Consider the following 14,912-nt stretch of genomic DNA (forward strand, 5'->3'; position numbering starts at 1 on the left):
TTAATACCCACCAATGAAGTGAATTGCCAGACATAAATATCATGGATACAAAACTATTATATGCGAGCGTTGCCGAGATATACTTGACCGTAAGCACGAGCCTTTATCCACTGCAATATTAAATCGCATTGGAAAGTGAATTGCAATCTGAGTATAAATTCAAAACTTGGCTTTGTGGTGCTTTAGACCCGATCACTGGGCCTTTGAGTAGTTATGCCTGTCATTGTTGTTTATCTTCATTTTGATTTATAGAAACATTGAATACAAGGGTACATGAAAAAACTAATTGGTGGAAATTGGAAAATGAACTGCACAATGGACACATTTGAACAGTCTAAAAATACATTACTCAGCATTCCTGATGATGTGGATGTATTTATTGCAGCCCCCTATGTTTATGTGGGGGACTGCTTCAGATATTTCAATGAGAAAGTCAAAATAGGCGCTCAAAATGTAAGTAAATTTGAATGCGGAGCATACACTGGAGAAGTAAGTGCCAAAATGCTTCGTGAGCACAAGTTTGAATATGTTTTGGTTGGCCATAGCGAGAGAAGAATTAATTTTCTAGAAACCGATGATGATGTTAATCTGAAACTGAAAATGTCACTGAAAAATGGCCTAAGACCTGTTTTATGTATCGGAGAACCCATACCTGAAAGAGTTTCCGGCAGATATCTGATGTTCTTGAAAAAGCAGTTTGCTAACTCAACCCAGGGGCATAAAAAATGTATCGTTTGATGTAGCATATGAGCCAGTGTGGGCCATAGGATCGGGAAAGGCTGCAAATGCGCCCGAGATTGAAGAGGTGTTATCCATGATTAAAGAGCTCATGGCAGGACAAAACATTACCGGGCGAGTACTATATGGTGGATCAATTTCTGAATCTAATATCAATGAGCTATCAAAAACTAATAATTGTGATGGATTTTTGGTCGGAAATGCATCATTGGGCAAGGCCTTTCAGGACATCATTGATGCAGTATCAGAGACTGGCAAAATGTGAATTAAAAGTTTAACTAAAGTACCAGATACTGACCTAAATGCCACCAAACAATAATGCATTTAATTCCAAGTGAATTCTAAGCAACTGAGTGCACAATTAAATTAATTGCATTGTTTAATTTACATGCTCTTACATGTTTTTCTGATTTTTGAAAAAAATTTTCAAGAAGGGCATCATGAAATACTTCGAGAGAAGAATATGCACATTTACGAATAGGACAATTGATGCCAAGGATAGAAGTAGCGTGCAGATACTACTAGCAAAGCTAGACTCCAATGGAAGGGCTACAGAAGATGTTGATATCGTCGACATAGCAGGATGTATTAGAAAAACTGGACGAGGTAGATGCGCTTCTTTTGGAATACTCAAGAAAAAACTAATAAACGGTTTACAACACCAGTAACTGTATTTTTTGTTTTGTTTTATGCATTTTAGAGAAACTGCCATGGAGTATTTACACTATGAAGCTTAGCAATCAAACTGTTTGATACAGAGATCACTTACTTGGAGATGCCTTTGTTGTCCCACAAACATGTTTATTTGGCTGAATAGTTTATAGACCGGATTGTGGCCATTGACTTGATTCTGGATTACTTAGAACAACAATAAAACAATAGGATGGTTCTTAGCAAACAGAGGTACATGCTGGATAATTTGTATTGCAAGCAACATCAAAAGGAATATTTTAAGCGGCCCTGTCAAATACACTCTTGAGATACTCATTGATTGATCATACTTTTTTATGTTTTGGCCCATGGCTGAGCTTGCTTGTCCGGTCTGTAAAGGCGATACTTATCTTAATCCAAATATCAAAATATATACAAGCCCCTGCTTCCATAGGATATGTGAGTCATGCTTGTACAAAATCTTTCAGCAGGGATATGCGCCATGTCCCGAATGTGGAACACTTCTGAGAAGAATTAATTTTATAACTTCCACTTTTGAGGATATTGAAATCGAAAGAGAGTTGAAAATGAGGAAACTGATGAATAGACATTTTATGAGAGAGGAATGCGAATTTAATAGCGAGGTGGAGTACAACAACTATCTTGAAGAGTATGAAAATGTTTTATTTGAACTGTTGGAGTATAAAAATGAAAACATGGCAAAAGAAAAAATTAACCAAATTAAAAACACGAGCTGTATTCTGGTGCCTATAGGCACTGCCAAAAATACTGTTCAGGATCACAGTGTAGCAAAGAAGCTGAAAGTGGTGGAAAGCTGGTACGTTTATAGGCCAGAAGTGCAAGAAAGATTTATTACTGATGAGTCGGTTTCCATTCCAAAGGACTTCATAACACCCTTTTCGCCAGCAGGATTGAAAAAGAGTGAAATACTCGATTTCATCGTATATTCACTAGCTGAAATTGATAAATGAATCAATGTAATGCTCGACGCTTTTCAAAATAAATTCCTTCTCAATATCAGTCATACTTTCAATGTATTGATCAACACTGCTTAATTTTGATTTATCAATATTATTAAATACAACTCTACTGTGAAAAGAGTTGAAGGTAAATGGAAGAAGCTTTTCTCTTACAATGTTGTTGTCATGATACAACTCGTACAAGCACTGGTAATCTTGTTGTTCTACTCCTAACTCTTTTAAATCATCTGGAACTTCATAAACCACTTCGGTTTTGGATTCTTCATTTTGTTGATGTTGGTGCTCAGTTAATTTCAATTTATCACTTTCATTTTTGAAAGGATCAAGAGAAACAAACACCTGGCCATTAATCTCGAAAATTCGTTGATGGGACTTTGGAAGACCATACTTGTCTTCTACCGCATTTTCCAAAGATTCGTTGCTGGCAACTTCCAAAGCTTCTCCAAAAAAATTTTTTAAAAACATGGTAGAATTATTTAAAAATTACAAAGGCTAATGGGTAGTATATGAAGAAAGTTCTGACTATTCCATCAGAATGTATTTATCCAACACAAGATAATGTTGAGGGAAATCTGGTGCTATCCAAGGGAGATTATATTATCAAGTCAGATGATACAAAGTACATGGCAATAGAGCTTCTTGGTGTAGGCACCTTCGGACAAGTCTTCAGATGTGTTAGCAATGAAGGTGATGAAGTGGCAATAAAAGTGGTTAAATCTATTAACCGGTACTTTCAGTACGAAATGAACGAAGTTCGAATTCTCAAGCAGTTGAAAGAGCATGGACTAACCGAGCACTTTGTGGAACTATTTGATGCTTTTATATACAAGCAGCATCTCTGCATCGTTATTGAGCTTCTGGGCAAGAATATGTACGACCTAACGAAGATTTTTAGATTTACAGGCGTCAGCTATAACTTCTTAAGAACCTTGCTTAGGCAGATACTGGAAGGGCTGCATGAGCTTCATAACTTAGGAATTATCCACTGCGATTTAAAGCCCGAAAACATACTTTTGGCTGACTACTTTACATATAAGGTTAAGATAATTGACTTTGGGTCCTCAACCACAAGAACTCTTTCTTCCAGTTTCTACGTTCAATCTAGATTTTACAGAGCACCTGAGGTCATACTTGGCATCCCATATAGCAGTTCGGTGGATATGTGGTCTTTTGGATGCTTGGCTTTTGAGTTGTTCACTGGCAAGCCACTATTTCCAGGGAAAGATAATAAAGATCAAATAATGAAAATTCACGACTTTTATCCAAATGGATTGCCTTTATTTATGTTGGAGCATGGTAGTAATACCAGTCTATACTTCAATGCTGAAAACGGATATAAATCAGAGCCTAACTCTGATAAGTTTACTGCTCAGCACATGATTGATAAAATATACTCCAAATACGGTACAAAAGAAGAGCATGAAATGTTCGTAGATCTGTTGATGAGGGTGCTCAATCCGTCATATTTGGAAAGGTTGCCTCCACATTCGCTTTTGAAACACGAATTTTTCAACATTCCCACACAGTTACCTGGCGCAGACATTGTCAGGTACGGCGCTAGACCAACACCAAGAGAAGATCCAAGGATGAGGAAAATGTCGCTATACGACTTTAGATCCTATGATATGGATGATGATAGCTTTACAAATAAAAGAAAAGGGTCTTTGTTTGATCCTGATCATGAAAATAGATATAATAGGCAATTTTAGATTAAATTTTGTTTGTTTGATAATCATATTAAAATCAAACACCACTCTGATTTTATATCAGAATGCCCTAAGATTGATGAAACACATGTGCACGACAAATTAAGTACAGTTCCAAAAGTATTCAGCTATCCGGGATATTGTCGAAAATAGCATGAAAATGATAATGTGGGATATGGTATGACGGGCCAGTTTCCTTGTATGAACATATAAAAGACATACCTAAGGAGACAAAAAGTACCATAAGCTATGAATTAATCTTGGCATACATCTCTCCAGGCCATTCAGCAACCACAGACCAAGCGGACATCTGGATTGCACTACAAACCTGTATTGTTATCTGGTATGCTTTGGCCATTTAGTTGTATTAGAGCCTGACGGCAGACAAGATTCAGTGTGATAGTTATACTGATTACTAGTACGCTGGCAGTCGATATGGCACTTGGTTATCTGCATCTCAGGCTGGCTGACTGATTCGTATAGACGTTAATTCAGTGTTTTCCAACATGAAACATAAATATATGTCTTTTTGAGAAGATAAACAATGAATGTATCAAAGATCACACATAGCCTAACTAACCTTGTTCTGGGCAATGCGATTCAAGAGCCAAGGCCTATTGACGAGCTTAGAAGAGAGCTTTCGAGCAGCACCACTCAAATCAAGGCCATGAAGACTGTTGTGAGCATGCTACAGCAAGGCTATGATGTAAATATGCTCCTTGGAGATATTTTGAAGATAATCGACACCAATAACTATGAGCTGAAAGTCTTGTGCAGCTTTTATCTCCGAAACACATGCTTTGGCAGGCCCGCTTGCCAGCTAATGTGTACACACACCTTTTTTCAAGGACTTCAACGATAGAAATCATAAAATTCAGCAGTTAGCAGTTATTGACTCCATCCACCTCTGCGATGAGGTGCTGTTGAAGAACTATGTTAGAGATATCAAGAGAATGTGTTCGCATCGAAGAGAGGAGGTAAGGATGCATACAGCAAGGTGCTTATCTATTTTCTATTTGAAAAATAGAAAATTGTTCTATGAAAAGGATTTATTGAAGTACCTGAAGATCCTACTCCAGGACCAGAAAGAAGGCGTCGTGGTTTCTGCACTAAAGGCTCTTGTGGTTATTGAGTGTAGAGAAAGCGCCATTAGTATTCAGGATGTCCTTATGATTGCACAGGGTTTTTGGGAGAGGGGATGCAACGATGGACTGCGAAGTGCCCTGAATATTTTGAAATATAAGGAAGTGAACGAGGCTGCCAAAAGTCTATTGCTAAAAACATTAAGGGCAACGACATAAGCATATTCTATCTGAGTGCTAGGAAACTGCTAGAGAAGGGTCTTTGCCATCAGGAGGTTTACAACACAGCTGCCGGGTTTCTGAATGTAAGGCCTGAGCATCTATACAATCTTTTAATATTTCTGCATTCATTTGTTGACAAGGTTGATGTTGATATCTGTGATTTTCTTCTGGAAGATGCAGTGCCCATCTGCGACTGTAGCTACAGCTGCTCAGAAGATACGAAAGCAGATAGCCTCAGACATTCACAGAGATGTTGGAGACCAGATTACATCAACATCGCAAAGAGCAGTATTTTATTGAAAAAAGTATCCTCAGATTGATCCAAAGTTCCAACGAATCATTTCAGCAAATCTGATACAGAACATGCAAGAAAATGACAGCTTGATGGAACACATACTAGAAATACTGATTAAGAGCAGTCTATATATTGGAGAAGTTATTGATAAAATCGTACCATCCGACTGGATACTCGGGTGTATATGGAGGAATAGAAGATACATAGCACAAGGTAAGGAATGGACACACTCTGTCTCAAAGATGCTGGCAGGAATGGGGGCTACCAAAATGCCTGAAATGTACATTACACTTGTCTCTGAGTTTTGTGATACAATTCCAAAGCTAGTCTTTAAGCTCGAAGATGAGCACATTAGCATGCATTTGGCCAAAATGTTTGTTGTGATGATGCACAAGGGTGTGATTACTACTGCACAATGCAGTAACTACCTGAAAAACATTCAAAAGAAGTGTGCAATGCTTGGAAGACTTGACATAGTCCTGAGTGGTCTGGAATGGATAGATCCCGAAGATATTATCTGCAATGGTCAGATGGATGGTGAGGCCAGCGAAGCTGTGCACGTTGGTAAGTGCACTGAGGTAGATTTTGAGCTAGCAAAGCATCTCTCCAGCACTGATAGACCTGACTCACAAAGTAGCAATGGCATCGATCTGGCCAGTCAGAAAATGATACATCCAAGCATAATGCTGGAAAACTTTAGCAAGCCTGATGCCTGTGGACTTATCAAGGATGCATGCAAAGATGCATCGGTGGATGGCAGTAGTGCCATTGAAGCATTTCCCTTTTTCCTTGACTTTCCAAGCTTCAAGGGAATTCTGGAGATCGAAGCTAACAAGCTGGTTTTGGCAGTTGATATTTTGGAAAAAACAGAGCTGTTGAGATATTCAATTGAATTTAGTTCAACCATCCAACACGAAGACGAGATTAGTCTCGAGGGCAAGTACACTCTTTTTGAACTTACTGTGGATTTGATTGGCAGGAGATATACAGTTGAAATAGGTAATCACAAATACCATGGTGTGTTTGGGTTGCAGTGCCTGGTTAAACCACAGGCCCTTACTTTCCAGCAGTTTGAAGAAGCATGCAAGAGGGCAGAAAATAGCATAGGCATTGATATTAAAACCATTGAACAGCTAGATCTTTACAGAATTGATTCTCAAAGATTTGCAGGATGCATTCTTGGATACAAAGTGCTAATTAGGAAGAAAAGCGGTGGCGCCGAGCTGAAGGGAGATGGCTTTGTCACCAACGTGTTTGGACCTTCTAAGTAAAGCTTCGTTCCTGGATTTTACTCGAGAACTTGTGCATACTAAACTAAAGACAAGCCGTCTCCTCAATTCTATCAAAATGATTTATAACTAAATTTATGGGTCTAGAGCAGAGCTCAGGAGTCCTGCACGCCAGGAACATGTAGATATGAAGATGAAGTCAGAATTTGCACTCATCACCATTCAGTCTGGGGCGGCAAAATTTCATCATCCCTCATGGGAGTAGAATTTTTCAATAAAATAAGCAAAAAGCAAAATCAAACAGACTACAGCTGTGCATACACAAGCTTGCCAATAAGTAAATTAGTTCAAATTTATTTAATATCGCATGCTTACAATTATAGTATTCCTGTTCATCGTTTTCAATACTAGCACAAGCATGCATCTTCATCGTACTCCAGCACATTACAAGAAAATATTCTCATTTGATCTTAATAACGGCTTAAGAAATATCACCTGGCGTGCATAGTTGTCTCCAGCAGTATTGTTCACTTAAATTAAAGTTGCTGCAATTATAGTTTGTGTGGTTTGCTACTTAGTCTTTTTTTGATTCATCTTTAATTTTTTTAGATTTTCTAAATATCTTCGTTGCCCAGTAATAAATAAACCAAAAGGTAAAGTAAACATGGCCATAGAAATATACATTCTTCCAGATTGCAAACAATTCTTTTACATCTAGCAGATAGAAGGGCATGGAAAAGTATGAGATGAAGAAAATCATTTGGACTTGCTTTAGTATCTTGAACTTCAAAATATTGTTAGCAAATGATACGGGCTTGCTATACATAGCAAATGACAAAAAGAATATTAGATAGCAAGGATTAATACCATGGAGTGCTGCAGAACTCAGGTGGCTGACTATGACTGCTTTCGAAATTGATTTCTCTTTTAATGGATTGAAAAATAGAGTTTTGAGCCACAAACTAATAAATTGATTCCAATATGACGATATCTCTCTAACGGACTCCGTAAATTCAACCTTGCAAAAGTCAATGTTGAGATACTCGGGCAAGTTATACAAAATAAAGCAGCAGTGCGCAAAATTCCAAGCAAAATGAAACTTAGTTCTGCCACAGAGATTAAACAGATATAAAAAAATAAACTTGAAGATAACAGGCATATCCGGTGATAAAATATAGTCTTTGAATGGAAATACACGAAGAAAGGCATGTGATGTTAAGAAGACAAGTGTTATTAGTGCTTGTTTATAGGGAAATGCAACGTCAACTTTTCTATCTCGATTAGCAAATTCCCTGTAAGGTGCAGTAGGTCCAGTAACAAGGCCAGGTATAAAAAATATATAGTCCAGTATATTTGCTATATTTCCATCAAAGAATTTAGAGATATACCCCATTTTCACTGTCAAAAGCATCAGAATACCTGACACATCAAAAGTACTACGGATTCTGGGCTCGAAGCTCTTACCAAGCATCTTATACACGTATAGATTCAGAATGTTCAGCACGGTAAAACAATACTCGTTGAGTCTAAATATCCACAATAGTATAATATTGATGGCAATTGAGACCAATACGAATGCTGTATTTTTCAATCCAAACGCAATCCACAATATTAGAATAGCAAGCACAGTGCTTTGAAATGTAGTTCGCTTTTTCTTTATGCTTGAAATGAGTATTATCGCCATCGATAAAAGATATCGTATGTCGATTTTGTCAATTGGTAGCTTTTCAATCATGGGGACTAAACAAAAACTTTTTGCATTAAAAATGTAATCAAACAGAGGTATATGGCAAGCATGGCTTTGCTGTAAATTTAATGAATAATTGCTGCTATTTTAAATATTTGATTCTTCAAGTCCTTGTTGAATGAAAGTGAATATTTCGGATTTTTTTGTTGAAAACACAATTGTGTCAACAACTGAGCAGGATGTGGTCTATGATTTGCCCAGGGACAAAGTACAGGAAGTTTGGGATAAGCTATCTGTTTACTACACTGAAAAATCGCAAGAAGAGAACAGGTCTGAGATCTTAGTTGAGGATTTTTACAGGTTGCTGGCGCATGCCAAAGTTGAAAATGAAACAGCGGTTGAGGCATTTGGGCTAGTAAAGAGAAAGGTGTTGTCTTGTTATGAGGCGTCGGATGCCAAAGAGCAAAAGGTGAATATTAAAAGAGTTATTCTTGGCGATGTCATGAATATTTTGAAACAAAGAATGTCGGAACTATTAGAAAATATCGAGAAAGAAAAACAAATTTACTCCAGGCTAAGCATGATTAATGCAGATGTAAAGATAGTTGACGGATCATTGAGAGTTTGTACCACACCCTTCAGCTTTGTAACACTTGAGCAGATACTTGATGATAAAAATGAAGGATTAACATGCATTTTAAAGTATAAAAGCCGTGAATATAAGGGGCATTGTGCATATCCAAAAGGTAAATTTTGCATCGTAGACATTGCAAGTCTTGAGGGAACGTTTAAAAGGCACAATGTGGAAATATCAATTAAGAATGAATTTGCAGATTCCAAACATCCGATATGTACAGCAATAATAAAAGAGCTGTGCAAAGGCACTAGTATTGATCTGATATTGAATAATGTACACGTACTACTTTCCCGATGGCATTTAGATGAGGTATGTAAGAATACTCTGCGAAAGTTCATAGTTCAAACAGATGCAAAGAAGCTGATAGATGGCTTCTCATCTGTGTTTTACGTCTTGACTGATGTTAGTGTGATTAAAGTGTCAAGATCCGAATGTGATTTTTCAATACGTTTGAATGGTGTTGAAGTTTTCAACTAACCTGAAATTAGATAAATTAAAAATTAATATGTGGCACTAACACCAGCGCCAAACCTCGAAACTTCAAAGCATAAGCATATTAAACTGAGATGATGTTTCATTGTAACATATTCTGCAATATAGGCCAATGCATTACGAACCCAACACTATCGTCTAGTCTACTTTATCGGTTTTACAAATCAAGCTGCACTTGTTTCCACTGTTTTTGATTGTTATTTCTTTTCCAAAATTATCCCTCATGAAAAGACTAAAGCAGGATACTTCCGAACCAGAGATCACGTTCTATGATAGTCTGAATAGAGCCACTTTTAACTATGAAGAATTTAAAGAAAATGCACATTTAAGACTTAAAGTACTCAGGAGGCTCGAAAATAACATCAGAGACAATATATCAGTTAAAACCGCAGAGGAAGATTTAAATTCCCACTTTTGTCTGAGATTGGTGTGTGCACAGTCAAAATGGAGCTCGAATTGGTTTGTTGTACAGGAAACTCAGCTTTTTAAGCATAAACTGCTACTTAACCCATCAGAGTCGAGACGGTTCTTTTTGGAGAAGGTTTGGCCGCACTTAAACGTCACTAAATACATTGAACATTCAACTGTCTATGATCCAGACAGTCATAACATGCTAAATTTTACTGAAAAGGTTAAAGTGCACTTTACTAAATGCTCGGACATAATTCCAAAAAGAACGCACAATCTTAATTTTGGATATTTTGACATAGACGATGAGGTTTTAGTTTCATTTTTAACTGAGACATTCAGAAAATGGCTTGAAAAACAGATGCATGAGTTGTATGAAAAGACAGTTATTGATTCTGATGAGCGATTGATTAATCTAAACAAGATGATCTTTTCGACCGAATCTTCCACAGAGGCATTGGCTATTGGTGATATCATGAAACTCAGTAATCTTTTTCCGCTTTGCATTAAGGGAATACTTGGAAGACTTAAAGCACAAAAGCATCTTAAATACCAGGATAGACAGACTCTTTGTCTGTTCTTTAAGGACATTGGCATGGGTTTGAATGAATGCATTGAGTTCTTCAAGTCTAATTTTGGCTGTACTCATGATCAGTTCAACAAAGAGTATCTTTATAATATTAGACACAACTATGGACTAGAGGGAAAGAGAGCAAATTATCATAGCTTTACATGCTCTAGAATTATTGGCTTTTCAAATGACGGGGTGAGTTTTGGATGTCCTTTTGTAAATAATCATGATTTTGTAAAACTTAACAGCGATATTGAGGATTTGAACAAAGATGCTGTTAAGTGCTGTGGAAGGGTAGGTGCAAAAGTCATAGGAGAGGAACTAAAGAATTCATTTCAAACACCCGCTGACTACTTTAGAATTTTATTTAAAGAAAACCAATTAATGAACAAATAAATTCAAGTTCTGTTAACATGTCATTTTTGGTGAGCTGTGGTATTTAAAGTATTTCCTGATTAGTTTATATTATGCATCTTTCCTGTATCAGTTTTTATTAAACGTGCAGGAGATGGCTGAATCGTAGACAAAGATAAGATAAGCATCCATGGCAATGTTGTTTATTCAAATTAAAAGTACTAAGTCTTTGGATACTTTTGATGCACACTCCTCATTCAGGTCTAAAGCTCCACAAAGTTTAAATAGGTGCTTGGCCATGAATTTATCATTTGCAGATCTAACGGTCTCAATGGCTTTTGCAAAGAGCTTTTCAATAACAAACTTATAAGGCCTCATATCAATATTCTGATCGAAAAGCACTGTTTGCCTCAGATTGGAAACAGAGGGATTCTTGACAAATTTATAAAATCCATACATGTTTTTCAATTCGTCACTGTCTTTTGATATTTTCTCTTTAAGGTACTTCTCGACAATTTCTTGATCGACAGTTCCGTCAATCAATATGGCCTCTTCAGTTGCATCTCTTAATGTTTGAATCATAGTCAAGTCATCAATAATGCTGTATAGTTGAATAATCTTATTTCTGTCTCCCATTTCTCTGAGTCTTTGAAGAACCTTTGAAGAAAGCTTATAATCAAGAAAGAATTCAACGGTAGTGTTTTTCTCCGAGGGCTTGCCAAGAATATCGAAGAGCTCAAACTTGATGATGTAGTCAGGAACAACGTCATAGTATTCGCTGTGACTCTTGAGCATTTCAATCAGCTTGACTTTGTATTCCTTAGTAGACAGTCTTGTAACGATATTAAAGAGGAAGTTTAGGAATATAGGGCTGATTGCAAATGGCTGTTCAGAGATAGAAGCAAGACTCACAGTTGAAGAGCTGTCCTCAACCAATCTTCTTGTTCTCAATTGTGATCTTGTTATGAGGTTTGATGAGTCAAAGACATTTGTGGAATGAACTTCTTCGCCTGCTTGGTCCAGATTCTGCTCAAGACATAGCTCCCTTAACAGGAAGAACTTTGGGATAACTCCAAAGTCTGATTTCAGTAGAATGTCGATGGCTTTGCTATACTTTTTGGCAAACAAAGATATCATAAACTTGATTTTATCGCTTTCAAAAATCTCAATATCGTTTTTGAAATTCTTTTTAGTGACCAGCCTGAGCCAGATGTAATCTTCTGCGGTATTTATGACCAGCCCGTCACTTTTTGCCCTCTCGTCTGCTAGCTCAAACAGGAATTTTTTAAATTTATCATCACTTTTAAGATTTACTACGAAATTGGGCTTTCTGCCTGCAAGATACCCATTGAAAACAGTCTTAAATCTCTGAGACATGAATTCAAAAAATATTTCAAATTCTGATAACAGACTGAGCAGCAGATCAGTCCTACCAATTCTGAAAAATGTGAAGGCTTCGGCCCACAAGTATCTTGATTCGTATATTTCAATTCGATACTCTTCCCCGTTAAATCGCATCTTTACAAATCCCTAACAATATTCTTCAGTGCATTGTCATCAACAGTATTGGTCTTCGTGTCGATATGGAGATCTGCTGGACGATTTTGAATGTAGAATTTTACAACGTGCCTCATGTATGAGCTCTGCAGAAATACCAAAGGTTCTATCTTTTGATTTATAAATGAGTACATATCAAAGAGGAAATCATCCTTGAATGTACTTTGCGACGGCCTCAACAAAAACAACTGTTCTATGTCCTTCAAATTTCCAATTTTATTTGCATAGACCTTCTGGTCGTTTTCGATTTTCAATTCTTTAATTTTTTTATTTACAGCCTTGCTAAAATCAGCAAACAATTGCAGCTCAAAGTCGATACTCTTCTCCTTGAGCTTTTCGTGTAAAAATCCTTCAAGAATAGAGTCAAGATCGAGTGTCTCATGAGCTGTGCCTAAGAGCTTAGAAAAGGATGTGCTGATCACACCATGGGAATAGTCCCTGTATTTAGACTGCTTTGTTTTTAGTAAAGCAATTAAATGAGTGTAGTTGTTAATTCTATAGGGCTTGACGATGAATGGCGCCCAGTGCAAGTGTTCCTCCATGGGTCAAATTTTTAGAGCGAATGTATTAGCAGTAAATCAAGTGTTTTCTGCACAAGCCGTATTCACTGCTATTCTATACTTCAGTACGTTTACAAGTTTAAGCTATGTCTTGGCAGTATAAATCTTTTCATATTTTTGAAATCTTCACCCATGGATCTCTACAGCCACCAGAACGCAGGAAATGTAGAAGAGAGGAAGGACGATGCGTTGAGAACAATTAGAAGCGGAATAAACTTGGTGGGAGACATTCTGAAGACTACGCTTGGTCCCAAAGGTAGTCTGAAGGTCATTCATGGGAAGGAAACATCGGTGACTAACGATGGCGCATTTATATTGAAGAATCTCATGATCGATAGTGCAAGTGCAAAGATCATTATTAATAGTAGTATAAATCAAGATTGGGAAGAGGGGGATGGAACCACTAGCATTGCTGTTCTTGTGTCCCTACTCTTGAAGGAAGCTTATCAGCTGAGCATTCATTCTACAAAAATAATAAAAGGATTTTCATTAGCTCTTGCAAGATGCCTGGATCTGCTAAATAAGAGAAAATTTACACCAAAGCCAGAAGATATTCGCAATTTAGTCAAAACCACCTTAAATAGTAAGGTATTATCTAACAGCCTGGATGTTTTTATCGATATTTGTATTAAAGCTGTTGAAATGTCCGAGGATATAACATTGGTTGAAATCATCAAGCTCGAAGGAGATCTTTCGGAAAGTCTTATTGTTGATGGAATTGTGCTAAACAAAAGCATTGATATAGCTCTTGAAAATCCAAGGATACTTATTGCAAATACCTCCATGGATCACGACAAGATAAAAATTTTCAGTTCCAAGGTTAATGTGGAAAGCATTAAGGAATTAGAAAGAATAGAACTAGCAGAGAAAGCAAAGATGATCTCTAAAATAGATGCAATGTGTCGTGCCTCCTTCGATTTGTTTATTAACAGGCAGATCATCTATGACTATCCTTTACAGCTATTGAAAAATAAAGGGCTGTCTGTTATTGAGCATGCTGATTTTGATGGTGTTGAAAGACTTAACAAGGTGCTAGGCGGAAATCTTTTGTCAAGCTTTGAGGGCATCAAAGAATCTGACTTTGGAACATGTCAAAAGGTTACTACAGTTAATATTAAGGGACACAAAATGGTAAAGTTCGAAGGCATTAAAAAAGGGCGCATCTACCATTGTTATTTGCGGAAGTTCTAAGGAAATGCTTGATGAAGCGGAAAGATCTGTCCATGATGCCCTCTGTGTTTTGAAAAGAATTAAAGAGAGTCCAAATTGTCTGTATGGTGGCGGATGTACTGAAACTGCACTTGCACTTGAGCTGTCAAAGTTTGCTCTAGAAGTCAAAACGAAAGAGTCAGAGGCTATTGAGTGCTTTTCTAGAGCACTATTGAGCATTCCCAAGATTCTTGCAGACAACTGTGGATTTGATGGCGATGAAGCCAAGTCTTTATTGAAAAATGATCATGCCTATCGCCGCACTACCTACGGTGTTAATGTAGAAAATGGGAAGACATGCTGTATGAGGGAAAAGGGTGTGATTGAAGGCTTTGAGATGAAAAGGAGAGTGATAATGGCAGCATGCGAAACAGCACAAGCTATTTTGAAAATTGATGGCCTTGTTACATGCAAGCCCAGGGAAAGATCGCACGATCATGGATGCCATTAAATTTATATTTTTGGTTAATCTTAGACATTTTTGTGAAAATCTACAACTATAGCATTCCTCTC

General features: G+C 37.2%; 15 protein-coding genes across 15 annotated transcripts; 12 read left to right on the top strand and 3 right to left on the bottom strand.

Annotated features, from left to right (window-relative positions):
• Nucleotides 1–273: 273 nt before the first annotated feature.
• VICG_00464 (uncharacterized protein) lies at nt 274–738 on the top strand (the record flags this gene model as incomplete). The annotated part of the gene is made up of 1 exon (XM_007603855.1): nt 274–738. One exon carries the CDS (start codon nt 274–276, stop codon nt 736–738), a length of 465 nt encoding a protein of 154 aa, XP_007603917.1.
• VICG_00465 (uncharacterized protein) lies at nt 698–1,003 on the top strand (the record flags this gene model as incomplete). Its single annotated transcript, XM_007603856.1, has 1 exon — nt 698–1,003. One exon carries the CDS (start codon nt 698–700, stop codon nt 1,001–1,003), a length of 306 nt encoding a protein of 101 aa, XP_007603918.1.
• A 175-nt stretch (nt 1,004–1,178) lies between these two features.
• Nucleotides 1,179–1,406, top strand: VICG_00466 (uncharacterized protein; the record flags this gene model as incomplete). Its single annotated transcript, XM_007603857.1, has 1 exon — nt 1,179–1,406. The coding sequence occupies one exon, from the start codon at nt 1,179–1,181 to the stop codon at nt 1,404–1,406; it is 228 nt and encodes a 75-aa protein (XP_007603919.1).
• A 351-nt stretch (nt 1,407–1,757) lies between these two features.
• On the top strand, nt 1,758–2,381 carry VICG_00467 (uncharacterized protein; the record flags this gene model as incomplete). The annotated part of the gene is made up of 1 exon (XM_007603858.1): nt 1,758–2,381. The coding sequence occupies one exon, from the start codon at nt 1,758–1,760 to the stop codon at nt 2,379–2,381; it is 624 nt and encodes a 207-aa protein (XP_007603920.1).
• On the bottom strand, nt 2,361–2,855 carry VICG_00468 (uncharacterized protein; the record flags this gene model as incomplete). The annotated part of the gene is made up of 1 exon (XM_007603859.1): nt 2,361–2,855. One exon carries the CDS (start codon nt 2,853–2,855, stop codon nt 2,361–2,363), a length of 495 nt encoding a protein of 164 aa, XP_007603921.1.
• A 41-nt stretch (nt 2,856–2,896) lies between these two features.
• VICG_00469 (CMGC/DYRK/YAK protein kinase) lies at nt 2,897–4,099 on the top strand (the record flags this gene model as incomplete). Its single annotated transcript, XM_007603860.1, has 1 exon — nt 2,897–4,099. The coding sequence occupies one exon, from the start codon at nt 2,897–2,899 to the stop codon at nt 4,097–4,099; it is 1,203 nt and encodes a 400-aa protein (XP_007603922.1).
• Nucleotides 4,100–4,640: 541 nt separating this feature from the next.
• On the top strand, nt 4,641–4,958 carry VICG_00470 (uncharacterized protein; the record flags this gene model as incomplete). Its single annotated transcript, XM_007603861.1, has 1 exon — nt 4,641–4,958. The coding sequence occupies one exon, from the start codon at nt 4,641–4,643 to the stop codon at nt 4,956–4,958; it is 318 nt and encodes a 105-aa protein (XP_007603923.1).
• A 91-nt stretch (nt 4,959–5,049) lies between these two features.
• VICG_00471 (uncharacterized protein) lies at nt 5,050–5,397 on the top strand (the record flags this gene model as incomplete). Its single annotated transcript, XM_007603862.1, has 1 exon — nt 5,050–5,397. The coding sequence occupies one exon, from the start codon at nt 5,050–5,052 to the stop codon at nt 5,395–5,397; it is 348 nt and encodes a 115-aa protein (XP_007603924.1).
• Nucleotides 5,398–5,763: 366 nt separating this feature from the next.
• Nucleotides 5,764–6,966, top strand: VICG_00472 (uncharacterized protein; the record flags this gene model as incomplete). The annotated part of the gene is made up of 1 exon (XM_007603863.1): nt 5,764–6,966. The coding sequence occupies one exon, from the start codon at nt 5,764–5,766 to the stop codon at nt 6,964–6,966; it is 1,203 nt and encodes a 400-aa protein (XP_007603925.1).
• A 532-nt stretch (nt 6,967–7,498) lies between these two features.
• Nucleotides 7,499–8,659, bottom strand: VICG_00473 (uncharacterized protein; the record flags this gene model as incomplete). Its single annotated transcript, XM_007603864.1, has 1 exon — nt 7,499–8,659. One exon carries the CDS (start codon nt 8,657–8,659, stop codon nt 7,499–7,501), a length of 1,161 nt encoding a protein of 386 aa, XP_007603926.1.
• A 130-nt stretch (nt 8,660–8,789) lies between these two features.
• VICG_00474 (uncharacterized protein) lies at nt 8,790–9,725 on the top strand (the record flags this gene model as incomplete). The annotated part of the gene is made up of 1 exon (XM_007603865.1): nt 8,790–9,725. The coding sequence occupies one exon, from the start codon at nt 8,790–8,792 to the stop codon at nt 9,723–9,725; it is 936 nt and encodes a 311-aa protein (XP_007603927.1).
• Nucleotides 9,726–9,963: 238 nt separating this feature from the next.
• On the top strand, nt 9,964–11,115 carry VICG_00475 (uncharacterized protein; the record flags this gene model as incomplete). Its single annotated transcript, XM_007603866.1, has 1 exon — nt 9,964–11,115. One exon carries the CDS (start codon nt 9,964–9,966, stop codon nt 11,113–11,115), a length of 1,152 nt encoding a protein of 383 aa, XP_007603928.1.
• Nucleotides 11,116–11,280: 165 nt separating this feature from the next.
• VICG_00476 (uncharacterized protein) lies at nt 11,281–13,172 on the bottom strand (the record flags this gene model as incomplete). The annotated part of the gene is made up of 1 exon (XM_007603867.1): nt 11,281–13,172. Exon 1 carries the CDS (start codon nt 12,589–12,591, stop codon nt 11,281–11,283), a length of 1,311 nt encoding a protein of 436 aa, XP_007603929.1. The 5' UTR covers nt 12,592–13,172.
• A 150-nt stretch (nt 13,173–13,322) lies between these two features.
• On the top strand, nt 13,323–14,381 carry VICG_00478 (uncharacterized protein; the record flags this gene model as incomplete). The annotated part of the gene is made up of 1 exon (XM_007603868.1): nt 13,323–14,381. The coding sequence occupies one exon, from the start codon at nt 13,323–13,325 to the stop codon at nt 14,379–14,381; it is 1,059 nt and encodes a 352-aa protein (XP_007603930.1).
• Nucleotides 14,382–14,385: 4 nt separating this feature from the next.
• Nucleotides 14,386–14,850, top strand: VICG_00479 (uncharacterized protein; the record flags this gene model as incomplete). Its single annotated transcript, XM_007603869.1, has 1 exon — nt 14,386–14,850. One exon carries the CDS (start codon nt 14,386–14,388, stop codon nt 14,848–14,850), a length of 465 nt encoding a protein of 154 aa, XP_007603931.1.
• Between the last annotated feature and the right edge of the window lie 62 nt (nt 14,851–14,912).

Source organism: Vittaforma corneae (genome assembly GCF_000231115.1).
Source record: "Vittaforma corneae ATCC 50505 unplaced genomic scaffold supercont1.3, whole genome shotgun sequence".
In the NCBI taxonomy this organism is placed as follows: Eukaryota; Fungi; Microsporidia; family Nosematidae; genus Vittaforma; species Vittaforma corneae.